General features: G+C 38.4%; 1 protein-coding gene across 1 annotated transcript in view; it reads left to right on the top strand.

The window, feature by feature from the left end:
- The window catches only part of SETD3 (SET domain containing 3), a 36,056-nt gene that overhangs the window by 8,333 nt on the left and 7,635 nt on the right, over nucleotides 1-20,088 (top strand). Inside the window, exons 6-8 of the mRNA XM_014957640.1 lie at nucleotides 13,208-13,266; nucleotides 14,942-15,056; nucleotides 19,236-19,310. Of these exons, the coding sequence (XP_014813126.1) occupies nucleotides 13,208-13,266; nucleotides 14,942-15,056; nucleotides 19,236-19,310 (249 nt within the window). The remainder of the gene's footprint in view (nucleotides 1-13,207; nucleotides 13,267-14,941; nucleotides 15,057-19,235; nucleotides 19,311-20,088) is intronic.

Here is a 20,088-nt window from a genome sequence, read left to right as displayed (position 1 = left end):
TGAATAGTTCTACTGTTTTGAAAGAGTTACTAACAGGGTATGGTGTAACATTATCCAGCTCTTCCAACTGCTATTCATGCTCTTGCAGCACTTAATCATATAGCTAAACTATCACTATGACTAATTCCATCATTTTCATTGACTAATCCTGCACCAGTAGTATTATGTGAGAGGTTATATGGTGACAACATTAATTAAAAACCTCTGAAATACAGTTTTACTGAGAAATGAGATCTGGAATGACACCCTGGATTTTGACTTCCACATGTCCAGTATCTCAAAACGGCTTCTCAGTCATTGATGAATAAATGTAAGCTGATATTAAAGTGATGCAAGCACAGCTGAAGGACGTATATAAAATGCAGTGGTGTAACAGCAATCGAAGCATGTGGTATTTATTATGTGAAAAGCAGCTTAAATGTTTGACAAAGCATTTTTTAGTTTATGAAAGTTCATGTGGCGCATAGTTTAAGATGGCAAGTACACACAATTTCTCTTATTGTTAAAGCTAATGAAATATCATTTGTATAGCATTTAAACTAACGTGGTCAAAGTAATGTTTCACTAAAAAATGATTTATATTTTGCATCAAAGTCCATGCTGTTGACTATTAAGGGTAAGAAAAGCTACAGTTTGAGCAAAGAATCATAGAATGGTTTGAGTTGGAAGCGACCTTAAAGATCATCGAGTTCCAACCCCCCTGCCATGGGCAGGGACACCTCGCACTAGACCAGGTTGCCCAAAGCCCCATCCAGCCTGGCCTTGACTGCCTTCAGGAAAGAAAATGTATGTGAGATGACTGCAGGGGCAGACTGTCTTTAGAACCCCAGTGATGATGATGATTATGTGCTTGCTGTACTTGGTAACAAGCCTTTAATACTCTGCACTGTTATATTTTCTGTTTTACATTTGCAATTCTATGAAAACTGTTATGGCAACTCATGGAGGAAGATTTCTCAGCCTGATATTGTTGAGACTGATTCAGTTCAGTTTGATCTGCAGCACTGCAGAACCTTTGTGGAAATAGTGTTTAAATAAATGGCAGTCTTCTCTTTGAGCTTTATATTAATATACCCAAGAAGGTGTTTCTTATTGTACTGACGCCTGTTGTATGAGTTGTTAAAAAATACGTTCTAGTCACTTGTCATCAGAAATCTAGACCAGATTTTTTTTATCATTATTATTATTATTCTCCTGAAAAATGCTTTTATTGCTTGTTTTATGTTCTTGTGTAACATAGCTGTTGTTTCATATTGAACAAGAGCGTGAAGGTAGATCAGGTAGGAATTATTTGCTTTATTTATTTGTTCTTTGGAGAAGAAGTGGTAATAAATATTAGGTAAATTTTTGGTGTGTTCTGGTTGTTTGGTGCCATGCTTCAGCACTGCCATGTAACCACGATTTCAGCTGAATGTTTAGTATTCAGTAAATATCACATGAGAAAGGTATATGTAATTTCAGCTGGCTCCAGGAGTGCCAAGTGAATGTACTGGGTACCTATTATTAATACTTTTGGTGAAAACTCATGGAAAAGTTTTAAAACTTACTGATTTCAGTTTCTGCTTGCAAAAATAAGAGCATGTAATTTATGAAACAGTGGAGGAAAAAAGTTCATTAAACAAAATCAAAAAACCTCTTTCTTCCCCTAAACAAAGTACCGTTTTTCGTTATTCAGGAAAGCCAAAATAAATTTAAGTATCATCTTGCATGTTGTCATATCATTTTATGAACAAAGTTGACCCACGAAATATTAGTGCTAAGGCTAATGTTTTTGGAAATTCGCGAGCATATGGGAAAAGGAGGAGGTGGGGAGAGAAAAATTCATCATATAAATGAAAAAAAGCAAAGCAAACCTGCTTTCCTATAACAGGCAGTGTATTCTTTAAGCTTTATAAAAATCTAAGTTAGAATTTTTAATACCGACATTTCATTCAGTACTATTACTGCTTTCGCAGTACTTTCATGAAAGATACCCTGTGTGACCAGGATTTTGGTACTGCTTCAGGTATGCCATCTCATTATTATTATTATTATTTTTAATTTCCAAATACACTTTTAAAAGGCAAAAATCTTATAACTATATTTACTTTCTTGATAGCTATTCTACTGCAGAAGGTAATGCAAGTAGCATCTTGAAATAAAAAGTGTTTTGTTAATACTTGAAGACACTGAAAAAGGGAATATTTTGTGCAGGCAAAATATTTTAACTTCTTTGCAGCATTTTTAGTCTGCAAAAGGTTTCTAATGTCTGGGAAATAAAGGGGTTAACGAATCATTTGTTCAAATACTTCATTTTCATTTCAAAGAGACTGTTATTAAAATAATTTGGCTTCTGATAGGTGTGCAGTTTGACACAGCACTGGCCTGTTTTATCTCCCTGGCTTATCCATACGGGTGGCTGTCTCAGAATGCTGAAGTCGGTTCTCCCTCTGTCTCCAAGTGCTTAGTCTGGATATGCATGAAGAATGGGCAGATTTATGCATTTCACAGCTGTTGCAAGCTAAACTGTAGTCTGGTTTGATAAGCAGAAACAGGTGGGATGTTGAGTAGACAAAAATAAATCCTTGAGCATGTTAGCCAGGCTCTAGAAACCACACTGACACCTTTCTAAACATATGTAATTTGATAACTAAAAAATAGTTACAAGTTCTTACAGATGTACTTTAAAGGCATATTTGGCCTCTGCATTGCTATCAAAATACAGCAAATGGTCAAAAAAAAAAAACCACTTTCATTGCAGCAGACTTAGAGTTTGCAAGATGTTTTTGTAGCTTGTTCCAAAGAGAAGTTTTGTAAACTGCAGAGTTTTCTTTTCCCCTAGAAGGTATGCGTGTGATTTCCATCAGCATTTATGGGCATTGCATGCCTACTGCAGGGTGAACAGAGCCCAAGTATTTATGGCTTAATGTAAAATATTTTTTTTTGTACACTGAAATGTGGTATAATAAGCACAAGAGGGAGCCATATAGTTTGCAGACATTCGCAGTGCGATTATATTGCTAAAGAAAATACAACCAAGTTGGAACCTTTTTTAAAAGAGTATGCAGTGCTCTTCGTGTCTGACTTTCGGTTGCATCTGGATGCCTGTTTGTAGTCTACTGCCGAGAAGTTTTTGTAAATCAAAACAAGACATCAAGGCAAGGAGTGCTCTTAAAGAAGGTGGAAGTGCCCAAGCTCTTTTTACATTTTGCACATTATGGGTCTGAAGCAGTGTTGTATTTTTCCCCTATGTGTATAGTAAAGGCTGTTATTAGCCTCCTTATTAAAAGACAATTTTATTATAATTTTAGTGAGCTTTTAAAATTTCTTAAGTGGTAGAGCCAAAACTAGCAGGGCCCATTAGCTAGCCATAGCTTTTGCCCTGGTAGCCAGCTGTATGCAGTGGCAATCTAGGTGTAAACGATATCTGTATTTGGCTATTTCTCATGGGGTTGAAAAAGCCTCTTGGGCTCACTTGGATCCCTGGGGAGATGCCATCCAGTGGGACCCTGACATGCTGGAGAAATGGGCTGATGATTGATGAAGTTCAACAAGAAGTGCAAAGTTGTGCACCTGGGGTGGGATAATCCCATGAGTGTGTTGGGGACTAAAGTGAATGTGAGCCAGCAGCGTGCCCTGGCAGCAAGAAGGGGGAATGGCATCCTGGGCTGCATTAGGAGAAGTGCTGCCATCAGGTCAAGGGAGATGATGCTTCCCCTCTATGCGGCACTGGTGAGGCCACAGCCAGAGTACTGTGTCCAGTTCTGCGTTCCCCAGTGCAAGAAAGATCAGGAGGTAACAATTTTAGAATTAAACGGGATAGAGAAAGCAAAGCCGCCTGTTTAAGTAACATTCTAGCAAGTAATTTTAATTTTCTTTGACTTGGTTTTGTGTTTCTTTGCTAAGTTAATAAGCAAATACTCGCAAATGCTTTCTTTGCCTTCTGCCAAGCTGCTATTACTCAAGGCGGAAGCTGCCCCATGAATCACACTTTTTTTGGTTTGTTTTTAGTAGAAACTATTTGGTAGAAGTCGTGCTTTTAGGTAGCATTTGTACTCTGGTTTGTATCCAGCGTTCCACAGGAACACACTCATACCAATTATCTTACTCCTGTGTATTGACATCTGGACAGTGCTTGTGAAAGTGTTACTGTAGTCCCATTGTGAATACAAACCTTGCCGTAATCTATTCAAAGGTGGTTTGATCTGTTTGTTTGCACTATCGGACAGAGAACTTAATTTCCTGGAGGCTGTAATCCCTTTTGATCAGATACTAAATTTAATTTATTATTCATTTAAAATTTGACTAATTGATTTAGCGTGAATGAAATTCTAAAATCCAGTTATTAGCTGTTGGGCACTGGAATATCATTTTAGCTAGGACATTTTAACACATTAAGTTCTAGATCTCAAAATAATATTATAGCATCTTTAAAATCTGGTATCACATTTGACTCTTCAATATTGGGTATATTACGTGAGATTTCACATCTCTAGCTTAATTTTGACACCAATTTTTGAAGTTGTGATGATACTTTCAATATGACTTATGCCGCTCTTACGTTATTTTTCCTTACTGTTTCTAATCTATCATATTCCAATAAGCATATGATTTTCCAGGTCAGTGTGAAGCAGAGCGTCTGGTCTCTCTCTCTGTGCTTGGCTTTAAGATACCACCATTTATCTTTCATGTGCTAAATAATGTTTGAGTTGAATGCAGACAAGTATGTACTGCCTTTTAAAACACTCTAAGCTATTCACATGTTTGGAAGTTGTCTGTTATTTTTTAAGTTGATATAATAGAGAATTTTTTAGTGCTTTTAAAGAGTTCAATTAATGTGCAGTCAAAAGCAAACATATTTGGAAGCAGAATACAGTTTTGATCGTGTACCAGGTAGGTCTGTGGGGGTTCTCAGTTTTCCTCCCTACACGATTTGTACTCATGGGCATGTCAATCAAATAGCTTTTTTTCAGAAGTGATGTCCGTGACACTGTAAAAACATGGGTGAAAGGAAGATGGCACAGTTGTAAACCCTATAAAATCTTTCCCTTTTGTTTACTTGTATGCTGTATGTGTCAGCTTAAGGAGAGATTTAAAATTTCATTGAGTGGGCAGTTACAAAGGTAAAATAGTGTTGCTATTTAGATTTGCTTTGTCTGAATTTCAACGCCTCGGTTGTTCTGCTTGATCAATAATAAATCAATAGGCACTTAATCATGGAATATATTTGTGCCTTTCTGTGTTTTTCCTCTCTGTGAGGGCCAAAATATTGTATTAATCTGTTTTGCTGGCAGCAAACCAAAGATTGACTGTATGCTTGTATGTACCACTTAGTGTATCTGCCGTAAGGTGGTTTAGACTTCGCAAACATACGCCAAATTCCTGATTTTTGTGTCACTTCTGGTATATCCCACCCCTGGCTCTGATGACGGTAACAGCAGATCCTGGGGCTTCATTGGGCCGTTCCTGTGGCTGCCCCTCTCCATCACAGAAGCAGTTCCAGGCTTCGCTGGGTTGCATCTGTCCATCTGAGACAAATGAAGAGCTCAAGTCCTTGCGTGGGTAGGAGGTCTGCTGCCTTCTTCCCCCGTTCCTTCCTTGCCTTCCACAGGAACACGGCGACAGCTCTGGGCTTGGAGCCAGCCGGACACAGGAGGAGGTGTTTGGCTGCTCGGGCAGCATTTGCTCCTCAAGCAGCTGTTCCCTATCTCCTCCAAGGAGAAGGTGGCAGGCCATATGGAGGCATCCTGTGGTCCAGATTCAGCCGATGGGCGCCAGTTGGACTGTGCTGGCCTAGATCGAAATACAGGCACGTCCCACTTGGTGTCTGCTATTTCTTACAGTGAGAATATTTTAAAGTCAGAGGAGGACAGACAGGATAAAACAGATCTTTCATTTTAGATATAGATGTTATCTTTCTTTGGACGTTCATTGTTAAGATCTCCTAATCAGTAGGTTTTAATTTATTTTATATTCTGAATGGTTTGGATTCTCTTATATGAGCCTAAATGCCCTCTTTCCTCTAGAGAAAGAGAGATGAAGTTCAAACCGTGTATGTCGGTGCTAAACAAAATTTGTTTCTGCACAGTTTAAACCACGTTTGGGAGGAATAATACGTTCTCTTGTTAGTATTGCAGGCTTTTAAAGCATTTTTTTTGGAAGACGTGTTCTCAACCACTCTCCTAGTTGAGAATGCAGATAAGCATCTGTTTTTACAGCCAATAGAGTAGAGAGGTTTTTCTGTTCGCTTTTCTCTTAGTTGCCTTTTTTTTTTTTTAACTGAGTTGCACTTTCTGGGGCAGTTGAGTTTATCCCCAGAGATGTTGACTGTGTCTTTTGTGGAAGTGAGTGCCTCAGCAGACATCAGGAGATCATCGTGCACTTACAAGTATGCTTTCTCATATAAAGTTTGTACTTATTGTGCAGATTTAATATTTTTCCTGATATAACAGCAGTTACAAATGTTCCATAAAATTAAAATATGATAACAAGCTGATGTTTCTTAGAATGGAATACTCAAAGGATGTATTCTTTAAGCACTGCAAAATTATACAGGGGACTTATCTTTGTTAAAATTAGTAATTTAACTAAATTACAAAGTGGATTATCCTCTTCAGTCATACCCAATGCTAATACTCCACACAGTAGGAGATTGATATGTTGCTAAGTAAACCAAAGTTTATTTTCTTGTACTATAGCTTGAATGCGAGTTGAAGAGGAAGTGAGAAGTTTTTTAGCTTTAGATGTGTGTGCTGTATGGTCCCTGTACAGCTGGTGCCAGGACTTACCTTGCCCCATGTGCCGTGTCTGTTCTGCAGCACAGTGCCTTGCTTATAAGATGATCGTGATCTGAGCTTCCTTCTAAGTGGCTCCTGGTATGATTTATCGATACGCTTGAGTAGTCGATTCACAGGTAAAAAAACTTTGGCTGTACTGCGTGATATCAATGCTTATTAGGAAACTCTTTGGATGAGGAGTTGTTGTGAATAGGAAATACTGTCCCTGTCCTTTTAAAGCAATTCACTTCAGGCTTTCCGTCACGGCATTTTATTTGTGGCTTGTGATTCACTGAATTAATAGTAGAGTTTTTGATGAATTTGTGCGTGAATATAGTGTGCATGTGTTGCACTAAACAAAATGACCAAGGTAAACCTTGCACTTCAGGAGGAGCCTAAAGAGTGAATGATAGGTCCTGGTACGCAGGCGTAGGTAGACCTTTGCGAGGAAACTCTTCACTGTAGCCATCTTACTGGACCTGTGTGAATGAAGTACTAGGGACACACCTGTCCATCCAAGGCTGAACATGAACATCAGCTCATATTTAGTGAAGAGATTTACCACAGGAGATAGTGGACCTAGAATGGGGTTGGGAGGGACTGGGGAGGCTGTCTCATTGCAGAACATGTCCAGTCGCAGCCCAGCGTGCTCTCCTGCTTCAGCCCCTAGCAGGGCTGCATTCCACTCTGATTTTGTGGAAGGACAGGAAAAGGTATAGAAAACGTGTACGCTAATTTAAATGTCATATCTGAGTGTTGTTTTTTTTCTGGGAAAGATTAGTATTTTAGAATTCTGTATGTTAAGAAGTATTCTGTAAATGAATCAAGAAGTGGATGTTAAGAAGTCCATCACTGTCTTGCCTCTATTTAATAAAGGAGATGCCATAGAACCATAGGCAGGTGCTCGTTTGCAGTCAGTTCAAAATTATTTCTGTGTAGTCTGTCAGCCAAATGCTAATGTCCACTTTGCATGTGAAGTGGGTTGTCAGTCCTTCAGACCCTTGAGTTAGTTGATGTCATGGTTTGAGTTGTCTTATATGCCACTGCTGTCTCATTAACTTAAGAACAATTTTTTGCAGGTAGAAGGTATGGAAAAAGGGACTGTGCAGTTAAATTCCATTGCACCAGGAGGAGTCATTCCACTCTGCTTCCGCTGCGTGAATCCCCTAATAGTCTGGAACAGTACTTTCTTGTGCATATTGGCAGAAAGTAAATAAAAATTGCTGACATAAAGAATAAGCAGGAACGTTAGTTAGATTTAATAAGTTTCAATCCTGTGTTACCTTTTTAAATGTTAAGATTCATTCTATTAGATTTTTGCAAAGTAGGATGATCTTTCCTACTAGTAAAGTCAGATAACGACACGGGTTTGTGGATGTCATTCCTAGTGCTTCATGAATTGGGCTGTTTGGAAATTCCAGAGCATGCCTCTGTAGTTATAAACTGTTATTAGGAAGTAAAATAATCTTTGGCTTTGTCTCCTGTCCTGTACTGGCTTTCCCTCGTTAGGTTTAGGCAGCATTATGTCCAATGGAAAAACTGAATTCTTGTTTCCTTGTAGATCACTAGGATCCTCCACTCTGAATTCTTTATTTTACTTCGCTTTAGGGCAGTTAAAGCCTCAGCAGCTCCACAGAGAGGAGTTTCTCTTCAAGGCGCCTGCTTCAAAGGGTTTGCAGAGCTGGGAAAGGGACAGTAACCAGCAAATGCTGATAGATCTTCCTGCTTCTGGCCCTGAAAGTGTGCGTGTGTGTGTGGTGTGTGTTTGTGTTTTTGTACACCTACACATTGGCCTGAAACCATCGAGTAGCATCCAACGAAATCTCCCCATGTTAATGAGTACATTGGAAAGAGGGGAGAATCTGCAAAGAAGGGGAGGAAAAAAATTGTTTGGTCAAAAGGAACGAACCCTTGGGCTTTATGTTCAAAGGAATGAAAGTTAACAAGGTGGAAACTTAAAATGGTTTTGGCTTTAACTGTTTCAAGTACCCTTAGTGATTTGGGGGCTGTGAAAGGAGTGGAGTGATGGCCTCAGTATAATCTCAACAACGCTTGGTATGTTGCTTTCCCGAGATAGAAATTGAGCTGTCTCTACTTCAACAGTGCACAAGAGGGTTTTGAGAATATTGAAATCTGATTTAGTAATATTGATGCAGTGATTGCCCACAGCTTTGCCTTGGACTTGTGAGTACTTGAAATATTCTTCACGGAAATCCAGCCCACCTCTGGGTCTACAAACTCAGGAAACCAACAAAAACAAAACCAAGGATTGTTGTTGATGTTATTTATTACAGTGGAGTAGTAGATGACTCCGATGATCAGCTTATCTCGGCTGAGAGGTGGTGTCCTATCAAAAAAAAAATCTGCTGACTTTGATCACATCCGGTGATTCAATTAATTTTTTTCTTACTCATCGTATACAAGGGCTAATGGTACAAAGGAATATACTGGCCAGTATGACTTCACAGCAAAACACATCAATTCTTTTCAAGACATCTAGTAGCATAGACACGAACACAAATTTACCACTGGGTAAACTTTTGTACTCCAGTTTTAACTTTTACTCATTTTATTGCACGTTACAGTCATAGGACTTGTTTACCAAGTGATGCAGAGAACAAGGAAATATTAAGCTAATTTTAATGGGAGTTCCTTGCCAAGATTAGGAGCTCTGATAAATGAGCTCTGACATTTGGTGATTGAGCAGGGTGCGTGGTTATTGCCTCTAATAGTCTGGCTGCTCCTCTACTGGAGGTTGATGCCCATGAAGGTTGAGATGGCTTCTCAGCTGGAAAGGCCACCACCCTTTCTACATTGAAGCCTTCAGGCCATCTAAATAAAAACAAGACTTCTCAAAAGCAGAGGAGTCCTCTAGCATCTAGTTGATAAGACTTGAGAATCATTATCTTGGGATGTCCAGTCAAAAATATGATGGAGAAATTATTAGCACAGAGGCATCAGGAATTGTGCTTTCTTGTCAGGCACTGAACATGTGACACAAACCACTGGATATTACTGCTTCCCAGAAAGAGAAAAATGTTTGAAAGTGGGGTTTTTTCATTTTTTTTTCTTCCCCCCCTGCCTTCCCCCCCTCCTCTTTCTGGTTGCCATACTGAGTAACTGGCTTCTAGTCTGATAGTGTTTTAGGTGACTAGAATAACAGTCTGTCTCTTTCCGCAGTGGCTGCAGACAATCTGGCAGCAATCACTGTTACTTTTTAATATTTCTGGTTATTTTGAGATATCCTCCAAATGTCTCAAAGAAGGCTTGGAACGCTGAAGGGGAAGAAGCTTTTTTTTTTTTTTTTTTTTTTTTTAAGGAATAGCAGCATCAGGAGGAAAATGAAATTCAGCATGCCACTATTTGTTTTTGCAGTGGTCATCACCCTGATTGCCAGCTCTGACAATATTTTCACAGAAAGGGTAACTAAATAGATGGTATTTGTTCTTTATAATAACTCTTTCAGTAGAATGTCAGGACCTGCATTTGAATGAATATATTCACATTTTCACTTTCCCATTTTTTATTTAAAGCTTCCCCTCCCAACTTTCTGAAACTACTTCATACAGACTTGGTAAGTTAAAATTAGGGTGCGTGTAGTGGATGATGTCATGTTTCAAAGCTAATCTCTGCAGACCTAGGTGTGTGAACCTATAAAAGCTGGAGCTGATTTTTTTTTTTTAAACGTATTAAGTGTTTGTTTAGTTTAAATATGTCTGTATCTTTTTCTGATCAGCCTGAGCAATTTGCATGCTATGCAGCAGTCATCTTCTATACTTTATTAAATATCTGTCAATTATAAATATCAAGGTTTTACATTAATGTCAAGATAGTACATCAAAAATTCATGGAATATGTGCCTTTTTTCAAGGGTATTTAATACTTAATGCATTTGTGTCATTTTTCTTTCTAGATATATTGACAGGTTTTATTAAGTGTTTGTTAGGGAGATTTCATTTTTACCAAGGGACTATAAAGAGAACCTGCATACTAAATCAATTTTTTAATCAGAATATTGTTCTTTTTTGTGTGTCTTTGGATTCTTGTAATCTGTAGAGCTTTTAAGTTGCGTAGTGAAGTAGTGTAAGTCAGAAAATCTAACGTGCTGATGTATCTTAACTTTAAAATAGCTACTAGAATATTGCACTACGGAATGTTATAAATACGGTAATTATGTACATTGGGATTTTATTCCGCCTTGTGTCTTTTAAGACCATGTATCTTGTCCTTTATTTTAATTTACTACTGTTTTTATGTGAATTGTGTCTGGACGGCCTCCATATAGGGGCAGTCCCTAAGTTTCACAGATTTACTCGGGGAGGGTTGCAGGGCGTTTGGTGGCATCCGGAACCTTTGCCGGTGGCAATGGAAGTATATGTGTGTGTATATATATATATATAGATATGTATCATATCTATATATATGTATCATATATATGTATCTTGCCTTCCTGTAGGGATTTGCGCCGAGTTCGGGCGGAGCGTGTTGGCTCGGGGCGGCCGGCAGGGGGCAGTGCTGTCCCGCGCGCAGTGCGCGGTGCTGCGGCGGCACCGCCAGGGGGCAGTGTCGGCCCGTAGCGGCGGCAGCGGGTCTGCGCCCCCGGGCGGGGCGGGGGGGGGTACGGCGGGGCACGGCGTGCGGGATAAACGCGTGGAACGGCGGGGATAAGGGTTTTGAGGGCTCCGAACTTCTGTTCGTGTCAGATATCTTCTTTAAAACTTCAGGTGGAGAACGAGATTCCGGCTTTTCGCAAGCAATAGTAACGTAACGGAGAAAAATGTTATTTTTATAAGTGGAACTGATAGGCTGGTGTGTCTCACTGACGGTCTTGGCTTTCCCTGCTTCGTTTACTGTAAAATAGATTAATAATACCAGCAATAAAAGTCGGAATTAACTTGGCACAGAGGAATACTGTAGTTGTTTTTAAGAATTGTTATTTCCAGTGGAAGGCTACCTGGGTTTGGGGAGTGGAGTGCTGGCCGCGCTGGTGCCGCCGGGAGACCCCCTGACCTGGGTTGCGGTGGGTTTCCCTGCTGGGGCTGGGCTGGGCTGGCTGCTCTCCTCAGGAGAAATAACTCGGTAAAACGCCTTGCTGCCATTCACCTCCAGGGAGTTTGTTCTGAAACGATCGTATCGTTGACGTGAATGAAAATCGTGTGGAAATGGAGGGTGTTTTAAAAAGAAATTTAAAAGAAAAAAGGGAAGGGACAGGGTCGCTGGAATTGGTGACTTGTGTCACGTTCCAGAGAAAGGGTTAACTGAGGGGCTGAGGGAGAGCAGGCACCTGGGACCTAACACCCAATTGGCAGTCTTTTGTAATATATAATTTGCCTAAAATTGCGCACTGAGCACAAGCTTTTGTTTTCTAATTGATTTACGGTTTGAGCCACTTTTACCTCATCCCCTACTGTCCTGCACACGGTGCCAGCAAGTACATTACAGTGAGAAATGATAAATTACCATGCACTTGTGATGCTAATGCATCAAGAGTAAAAAACTGCATACTACATGGAGCTTCATGCATTAAGAGTGTCGCAAAGATAGAGCTATGTGAAAAATCATTTGTATCTTCTGAAATAACCATTTGATCATTTAGTTCAATTCATCTCTGAGACCTAATTGAACCTGAAGATAAAAATTTATGCTATTATGGCTTTCCATTTGTGAATTGGGACAAAGTTCTAAAGAAAGCGTGTGAGTGTGGGCTTAAAGCTACCTGTATTTTTAAAACTTTTAATAAGTTAATTGACCAGAAAAGTAACAGGTATTACAGCTTATTAAAGCCTATTAAAAATCTAAATATTTGCTTGTTAATGGCAATTACAGTGTGCGTTCTCCAGTGGCATTATTCCACTTTTAGATGGGAATATGTGTAGATGGCTTAATGTGGGTACTGCCTAATCAATGTTTGTCACCAAAACTATTGAAATATTTTTATCTGTTTTATTTTGGAGTAGGGCATCTTGTACCGAACAAAATCTTTACAGGTATAGAAGAAGAATTGAAAATCTTGTATATATAATTTTTACTTGTATCTGTGAAATACTTTACTGATATCCCAGAGGAAAGGAAAAATGAGGAAGTTGGTGAAACCTAATACGTGCTTATTCCCTGATTTCTTTCCCCCGCCCTGCACCACAGGCTGCTTTTGTTTTACCTTCACATACTCAGTCCACCTTAAATTTTTTATTTTTGTACAATGTCTGTGGGTTCCAGTCTTGAAATATGAAGAAACAGATTTATGGCGGCTGCTGGGCACAACAAATTAAGTTGACAGTGATGTATGAGAGCATAATAGCATGATGATCCCTCTGTAGCGCGGCTGGACGCCTCCTGCTTCATTTGGCTCTTGTTAGGATCTGTTAGGCAGCTAAATAATGAAATTCTGCTGACTGATTTCTGATTTCTCTTTTCTTTCTCTTTTCACCTTTTCTGAAACTTGCATTTCCCAGACCCATCCTAATGCCAGCAAACTGCCCTTAAAGGATTCTTTCACTTATGACGACTACAGGTTGGTCTGTCTTTAAATTCTTTTTTTTTTATCTTTTTTTTTTTTTTTAAGTATAGTGAAGTGTGGGACCCTGGAAATGCTGCATTGGTGGGAAAGCCCTACTGTTACTGAAATGTTTAAATGTAGGATTTGATACTAACACACTTTCTTAGTGAAGAAAAAAGTGAAATTAATATGCAGATTTAAATTGTTACGAAGGAATAGTCATTATGAGCAGTTAATTTAGCCAACTGGCACACATAGTCTGAGATGAGTAAGGTAATTCATTGTTTCTTAAGAAAATAATTCAGTTGACGTTGCGGGAGGTTTAGGTTTGGGGATATTTTTTTTTATTTTTTTTTTAATAAAAGGCTTTACCAGCACATAGTAGTAAAACCTAATATTCACGGTGACTCTTGAACAGGAGAGCTGGAGAACTTAAGCTGTACACGTGAAGCAGGAGTGTCACTTAGAGGTGCTATAGGGGGTGACATAATTAAGATAAAAATAAGAATAATTAAGATAACTAGAGCTTTAATTCTGTGAAGTGATTAAAATAGCATGAATAAAAGGCATTCATGAGGTCTTACAGGAATTTTTTTTTTTTAGCCTAGTACTTCTGGCTAAGCCTAAGAAAGTGGGATTTCCAAAGCATGGCCCCTTCACTTACAGGGTCACAGAGGAACACGCCAACTTACATGTGGTCTAAATTTTTGTAGATAAAGTACAACAATTAAAAAGAAACTTACTGCTATTATGTTTCAAACAGTGTTTGTGTGTCAGAAATATCCACATTCTTAACTTCCTTTTTTAGAAATTAAGTACATTTGAATGTGATGATATCTTCCTAAGCAATTTCTAGTTGCTTAAAATATATTAAATTATTATATTAATTTATATATTAAATACTTGTTAGTAGTGGAGTCAGTGGGAGCTAAAATTATTTTGACCTTCTGGTGGTGTTCTTCTACCCTCCCTCAAAAATCCCCACAACAAACATACGTATTAAGTCCAGAAGATAGTGAAACTAAGATTATTTTTTTTCTTCTGGCATTTAATATTCTTTTTTTGTCTGAAATAAAATAAAAATGAGATTCTAGAAAATACTGAAATGCTAAGCTTTTCTGAAGATTCTTAAGTTTGAGTGGGTAGCTGGCATTTCCTTTGCTTAACCTGAGTTAGAAGGGGGTTGAATGATGTCTATATGCTAAATAATGTTATACTTTCTTCATTCTTTTTACCTGCATATCTGTGTGGGGTATTGGGGTTTTTTTCTTCTCTATTCTGCTAAGTAGAAAATTGAGCAATACTGATCTAAGCCAAAAGCTGGCAAACTGAAGGGCACCAAAATATCATGCATGTGTTGGGTGATGACTCTGGTTTCCAGTTCATGCAGTACATAAGCTTTTTGGGGAGCAGCTCCTGGTTGAGGTACTGGAAGGTATGAAGATCCTGTTGCAAAGAGTGCACAAGAGGGGTGGGATTCCAGTCCTGGTTTGGGAATTGGTCTACGGGCATGTCTTGGAGACCTGGGAGCTGCTGCTTCTCCTGCAGGTGGTATTGCCTTCTGCTGTTACTACAGGCAGAAAACTGAGTTTGGAAACTCCCAGCCTAAATGATTGCTTCAGGTTGGCCTACAGCCAATCATGTATTGATGCTTTGAACACTGACCATCTAATGTTTTTGATTTTTTTAGATGGGCAGTCTCCTCCGTTATGACACGGCAGAACCAGATTCCAACAGAAGATGGTTCCAGAGTTACATTGGCTCTAATACCTTTATGGGACATGTGTAATCATACTAATGGACTGGTAAGGATTTCTTCAGTGTTGCTGAAAGGCTTTAGGGCTTAAGCATTAAGCCTTTCAACTGCTGTACAACAGTTTAATAACACTTTTCATTATGCTTCTTAACACAGGTATTTTATCTTCCCAAGTGACCCTGAAAAACTAATATCTGAAAGAAAGATTTGTCAGTATTTAAAATGTGTTATGATAGCTTTTCAGGGAGAACTTTCTTCATCTAGATTAAACGTAGAGGTGATTGCATACTTGCATACAGTTATATTTTGCATACATATAATGTCCCTTTAAAAGTTTTCAGTTACGTGATGCATTTTTTTCCAGGCAGGTTTGAATATTCCTCTGACATGGAGTTTTGTTTCTGGTGGGTGGAAAAAGATTCACAATACTGGACAGATTTGTTTTGAGAATAGGAAAGCAGACAATAATGGAGGTTGCCTCTTGTAGCTACCACTAGGGAAAGTGGTTAGAAATTTGCTACTAAGAAATACTGCCTGCTCTCCTAACCATGCCCAGAGAGCCTTGTTATGGAGACAGCAACAACAAGAACAAAGCCTAGTTCAACAAAAACAGTACATCTGTTAGTACATCAAAGAAACAAAATGCAAAAATACTACTTTAGGGCATATTAAACATTTAAAAGGTGACATATGTATATAGAAAGTTAGACCTGCTGACATTTTGGCTTATGTGAGCTAGTTCAGAAGATAAGGTCTTGATTTCATTAACAGGCTGGTTAATGTTGAAGAGTGGAAATGGAAACCCGTAAGAGGATGGTTTATCAATGTTATTTAGCCAATCTCTCATAAGCCTCAAAATTCATACCCTCTAATTGCATTTCCGGTAGATGGTATTATTTATTGTCAGCAGTGAATATGATGCTGCTATTCAAATGGTAAGGCAAGTTGGTTTTCACTTGACATTTAACTAATTTATTGTTACCGAGACTGTACCAAATACACAAAGTTAGGATAGGCTACATAGTTGCAAGTGTTTGGTGGAATTTTTAAATTTATTTTTCCCTATTAAAATGTGTTGCTTAACAGTGATTCTTGCCTTTCGCTATTTTGTATGCAATCTCATAACTTTGATTTAGCAATAAAGCTTGTATGAGAGTCTCCGATGTAAAGAAAATTGCTTAAAATTCAGAAATGTATATTTCTGTAATATGTCTTAGTACTTCCTGTACCCCTTTCCTGCTGGGCATCTCTTTCAGATGCTTTTGCAGAGACTTGTCTGTATTCATTAGACAACTTGTAATGAATGCCTTCAAAGTTGGGATCAGAGGAAAGAGGAAGAGAATTAAGGTTCTGGGAGGGAAAAAATTAAGTAGCCTATATTAAGAGAGCAGCTAGTTATGTTGTTTTAATCATTCAAACTTCTATTTAAATTGATAAAGTAATTTTTATTTTTATTATGCTCTTTAACAATGGGTTTGATATGGAGCCAGCCTCTGGAGCCAAACCTGCTAGTGCAGTGGTATATCAAGGTTGGAAGCATTTCTTTTATGCTGAAGTGTATCCTAAAGGGTGGAGGGAGGGGCAATGAAGTACTGAACTTAAATATTTTGAATGTATATGCAGACTTTACTCACTTGTTTCATAGCTCTACAGAAACTAGTTTAGATGGATTTAGGAAGGATAGACAACAGGAATATTGATAATGGGCTAAGAATAGCTACTAAACCTATTTCTGTTGCATGTTAGTTTCCTTGTACTATTAGAAATAGGGAAAAAACCTGCTAAGATAACTGTAAGCTGCCTGTATTGTATACAGACAATATTTATTTTATATTATTGTAGAGTGAGATGAGGGTGGGTTCTGCTTTAATCATAGCACATCAGTTTAAAATACATGAAGGGGGAAAGTAAGGAAAGTAAGAAACAAAAGATGGTGTTGTATGGACCCCTGTCTAGTCTATTGCAAAGATAGTGCTGAAATACTTCTTGAGTCAATCAGCTACTATAGATCCCTGTTCTTGCTTTATTCCACAGGGCTCCTTTCCATGAGCTAGATAATAAAATGCTCCTTGGGTTTTATCTGGAGCTAGGTCCATTCAACTTTTTCTTGCTTCTGACACTATTAATTAGATCAACCTGCCACTAAGAACTATATCAAAATGGTTGTCTTCATGCATTTCTCATTGTTATTCTTTAGTGGGATTGTATTTTGACAGTCAGAGGTTGATTACCAGTTCTGCCAGAGCTTTAAATAAGCTACATTCTGCCTGTTGGGCTGGGTCCATCCTTAATCACTGACCAAGCAGACTATTGCATGTTTTATATACAACTTGAAATTCATGTATCAGTCTGCTTCAGAAATAAAACTGAAGGGATGCAATTTGTCAGCTATCATGTGGGAAGAGAAGTAAACACCCTGTTAATTCTCTTACATGACTGCTATTAAAAGAAAGAGGAAATAAGAGTCTAGCACTCCATTATGCTTTATAGAAAAGCCTTTTAGAAGCACTGCTGGTGTTTTTAGTTTCTTTTTTTTTTAAAAAAAAAAAAAAGAGGCAAAAATAAAAAACAATCTGAAAAAAGAGCAGTACTCTAGTGAAGCGTGCTTAAACTGACAGAATCCTTCTCTTAACACACTGGAATTTCCCCAGTCCTTGAAAGCCTCCTGTTCCACAGGCATTTCAAGAAACCGGAATGGAGTTTTCACATTCGGAAGTATTTCATTGAGTCTATACATAAAGAAAATTTCAGGACAGGTCAAGTGTTGTCATCTTTGTTGTCAACAAAAGAGTTCATCTTTTTGAATGGAAGTTGCAGGTTTTTTCCCCAAGATGACTCGATTTGAACTTGGAAGGTACATTTGTCATAAAGAATCCTCTAGCACTCGCAAGCTGCGATTAGGGGTTAAATCACCTTCTAAATGAGAGATCTTAATTAAAAATTGTTCAGTCCAGCATAGCGAATGTGCAGGAATTTCTGTATTTGAGTACTGCAGCCCGTGTTTCACAGTAGGGCGTACTGCATGATGCCAGTGTTCTCTTCTGATGGCCCCCACACGCAGAGCAGTTCTGCGAGCTTTCCGCAGGGCCAGGCTGCCCCTGCTCGAGGCTGCTGGTTTGGATTTGCTGCACAGTAGACAAGTTCCCCGTCCTCACTTGGAAAGCATTGTTTTGGCTGACAAATGCCCTCTTGATGATGCAAGCAGTGCAAAATGGTTAACGTACAAACCGTCGACCAAGCTTTCAAAATGCTGCATGGAGTTCTGTCTCTGGACAAACTGCATCCGAGATAGGAATCAGGGTATATTTCACCTCACATGTGAGTCAGCTTACAAACAAGTATGTTTTCATTTGCAAAGACTGAGAGAGAGTCTTTGGCTTCTAGATTTATTTTTTTTTCCTGGGCCCAGAGCATATTTTTTCCAGTACTGAATTCAGAATACCTACCATAAAAGTTGCTTCCTGATTGTTCAGCAGCTTATGGTCCATCCTGTGGCTGCATCTGTGCCTGCATCTTTGGTAACAGTATTCAAGAACATGCTGTTTGTCACTTTAAAAAGTATTACGTTTTTTGGATAGCTTTACTTATTAGTGTGAGCACTTTATGGTTTCATAACTTTTTTCAGAGAAGCACAGATTTGTTAAGAGAATTTATCCTCTTCAATTGCTTGCTACCATCAAAAAAATCCTTTTAGCATTTTAAGAGTATTACTTAAGTTTAGATAAAGGGATTATTTGCAAGTAAATTATAATTCTCTGAAGATTGTATCCCCTAAAGATCCACAGTTATCTAATCCTTTTTCATTGAGAGATCAAAAATGTGCTGGCAGTTGAAGGATAAAGCTCAGCATATAGAGCTGTCAGTGCCTTGCTCCCTTGGGCCTCACGGGGGTAACTGAAAACTCCAGAACTTCATAGCAAGCTGCAGGCTTTAGCATGGGGCTGTCTGTGCTCTATGGGGAGGGCACTTTCCTCACAGCCTTCCATTCACTTCAGGTAAGCTGTTTCTTCCCTTAGATTTCTTCAATGCAGAGATTTATTTTTTTTTAAAGAGATTGTTCAGGAATCATAAAACAATTGCTATCAGCTGTATTATATTGTCCAGAGAAGGAAGTGTATGCAATTGCTATTCTTAATATCTGTTTCCAATAGGACAATGTTTTGTCAGTGGTGAGGAAGATAAATATAAAATGCTAAAGGTGCTTTTGTTTCTCTCTCTCCTTGGATAGATCACTACAGGCTACAATTTAGAAGATGACCGGTGTGAATGTGTAGCTCTTCAAGATTTCAAGCCTGGAGAACAGGTAGTGTGAACAGTTATCTGCATAATTGTTCTTTAATTAAGTTTTGTGGACACTTGGTAACTCCCTAACAAATTTTAATAGCAGGGTGGTGTGGATTAAGCCCTGCTACGTTTGCATTTTATTATGCTGAGCTAATTCTGTGTCAAAATACTACTAAACTAAGCAACTGCACGTTTTTTAGAATAAGATGTTTTCTGTCACTTGGTAGACCCAACATTAGGTGAGTTTTGATTCCTCATATTTTAGAGAACTAAATCACTGGTACATGCGCAGACGCTGAGCATGGTATTCTGGATGAGGTTAATGAAAGACCATATCCAAAGGACCAAAGATAAATATATTTTAGATTTGGGGAGTCATTTTGTCTGCAACAGCAGCTTGTATAGTCTTCCTTAAAAATGTTGTTGGTTTATGTTACATGTTAGTCTCCATTTAAGAAGAGGTTAAATGCAGTATATAGTTGCCAGTCATTTTACCCATGTTGCCATTCCCATGCTTAGTGAAAATGAGAAAGGACCTAAATAATATTTTGATTTTCATTTTTCTTATGTATTGTTACCTTCTTTTTTAACAAAGATATGTCTGAATAATTTTTTTAAGTATGTCTTTCCAGAGGTATATTTATCCTCATTGCTATGCTGGGGTTTACAGTGATTGTATATTTTTTTGTGTGGCTCTTAGAATTTGTTATGGTAGTCAAATATTTGCCGTTTTTTTCCCAGTACTGGCATGATGAGTTAAAAGGGGTCCACAGTTTTTCCAGAAGTGATCCAATTTA

Source organism: Calidris pugnax, unplaced genomic scaffold, assembly GCF_001431845.1.
Source record: "Calidris pugnax isolate Ruff unplaced genomic scaffold, ASM143184v1 scaffold211, whole genome shotgun sequence".
NCBI classification, from domain to species: Eukaryota; Metazoa; Chordata; class Aves; order Charadriiformes; family Scolopacidae; genus Calidris; species Calidris pugnax.
Note: the sequence above shows the minus strand (reverse complement) of the source record. Positions and strands in the feature narration are given on the sequence as shown.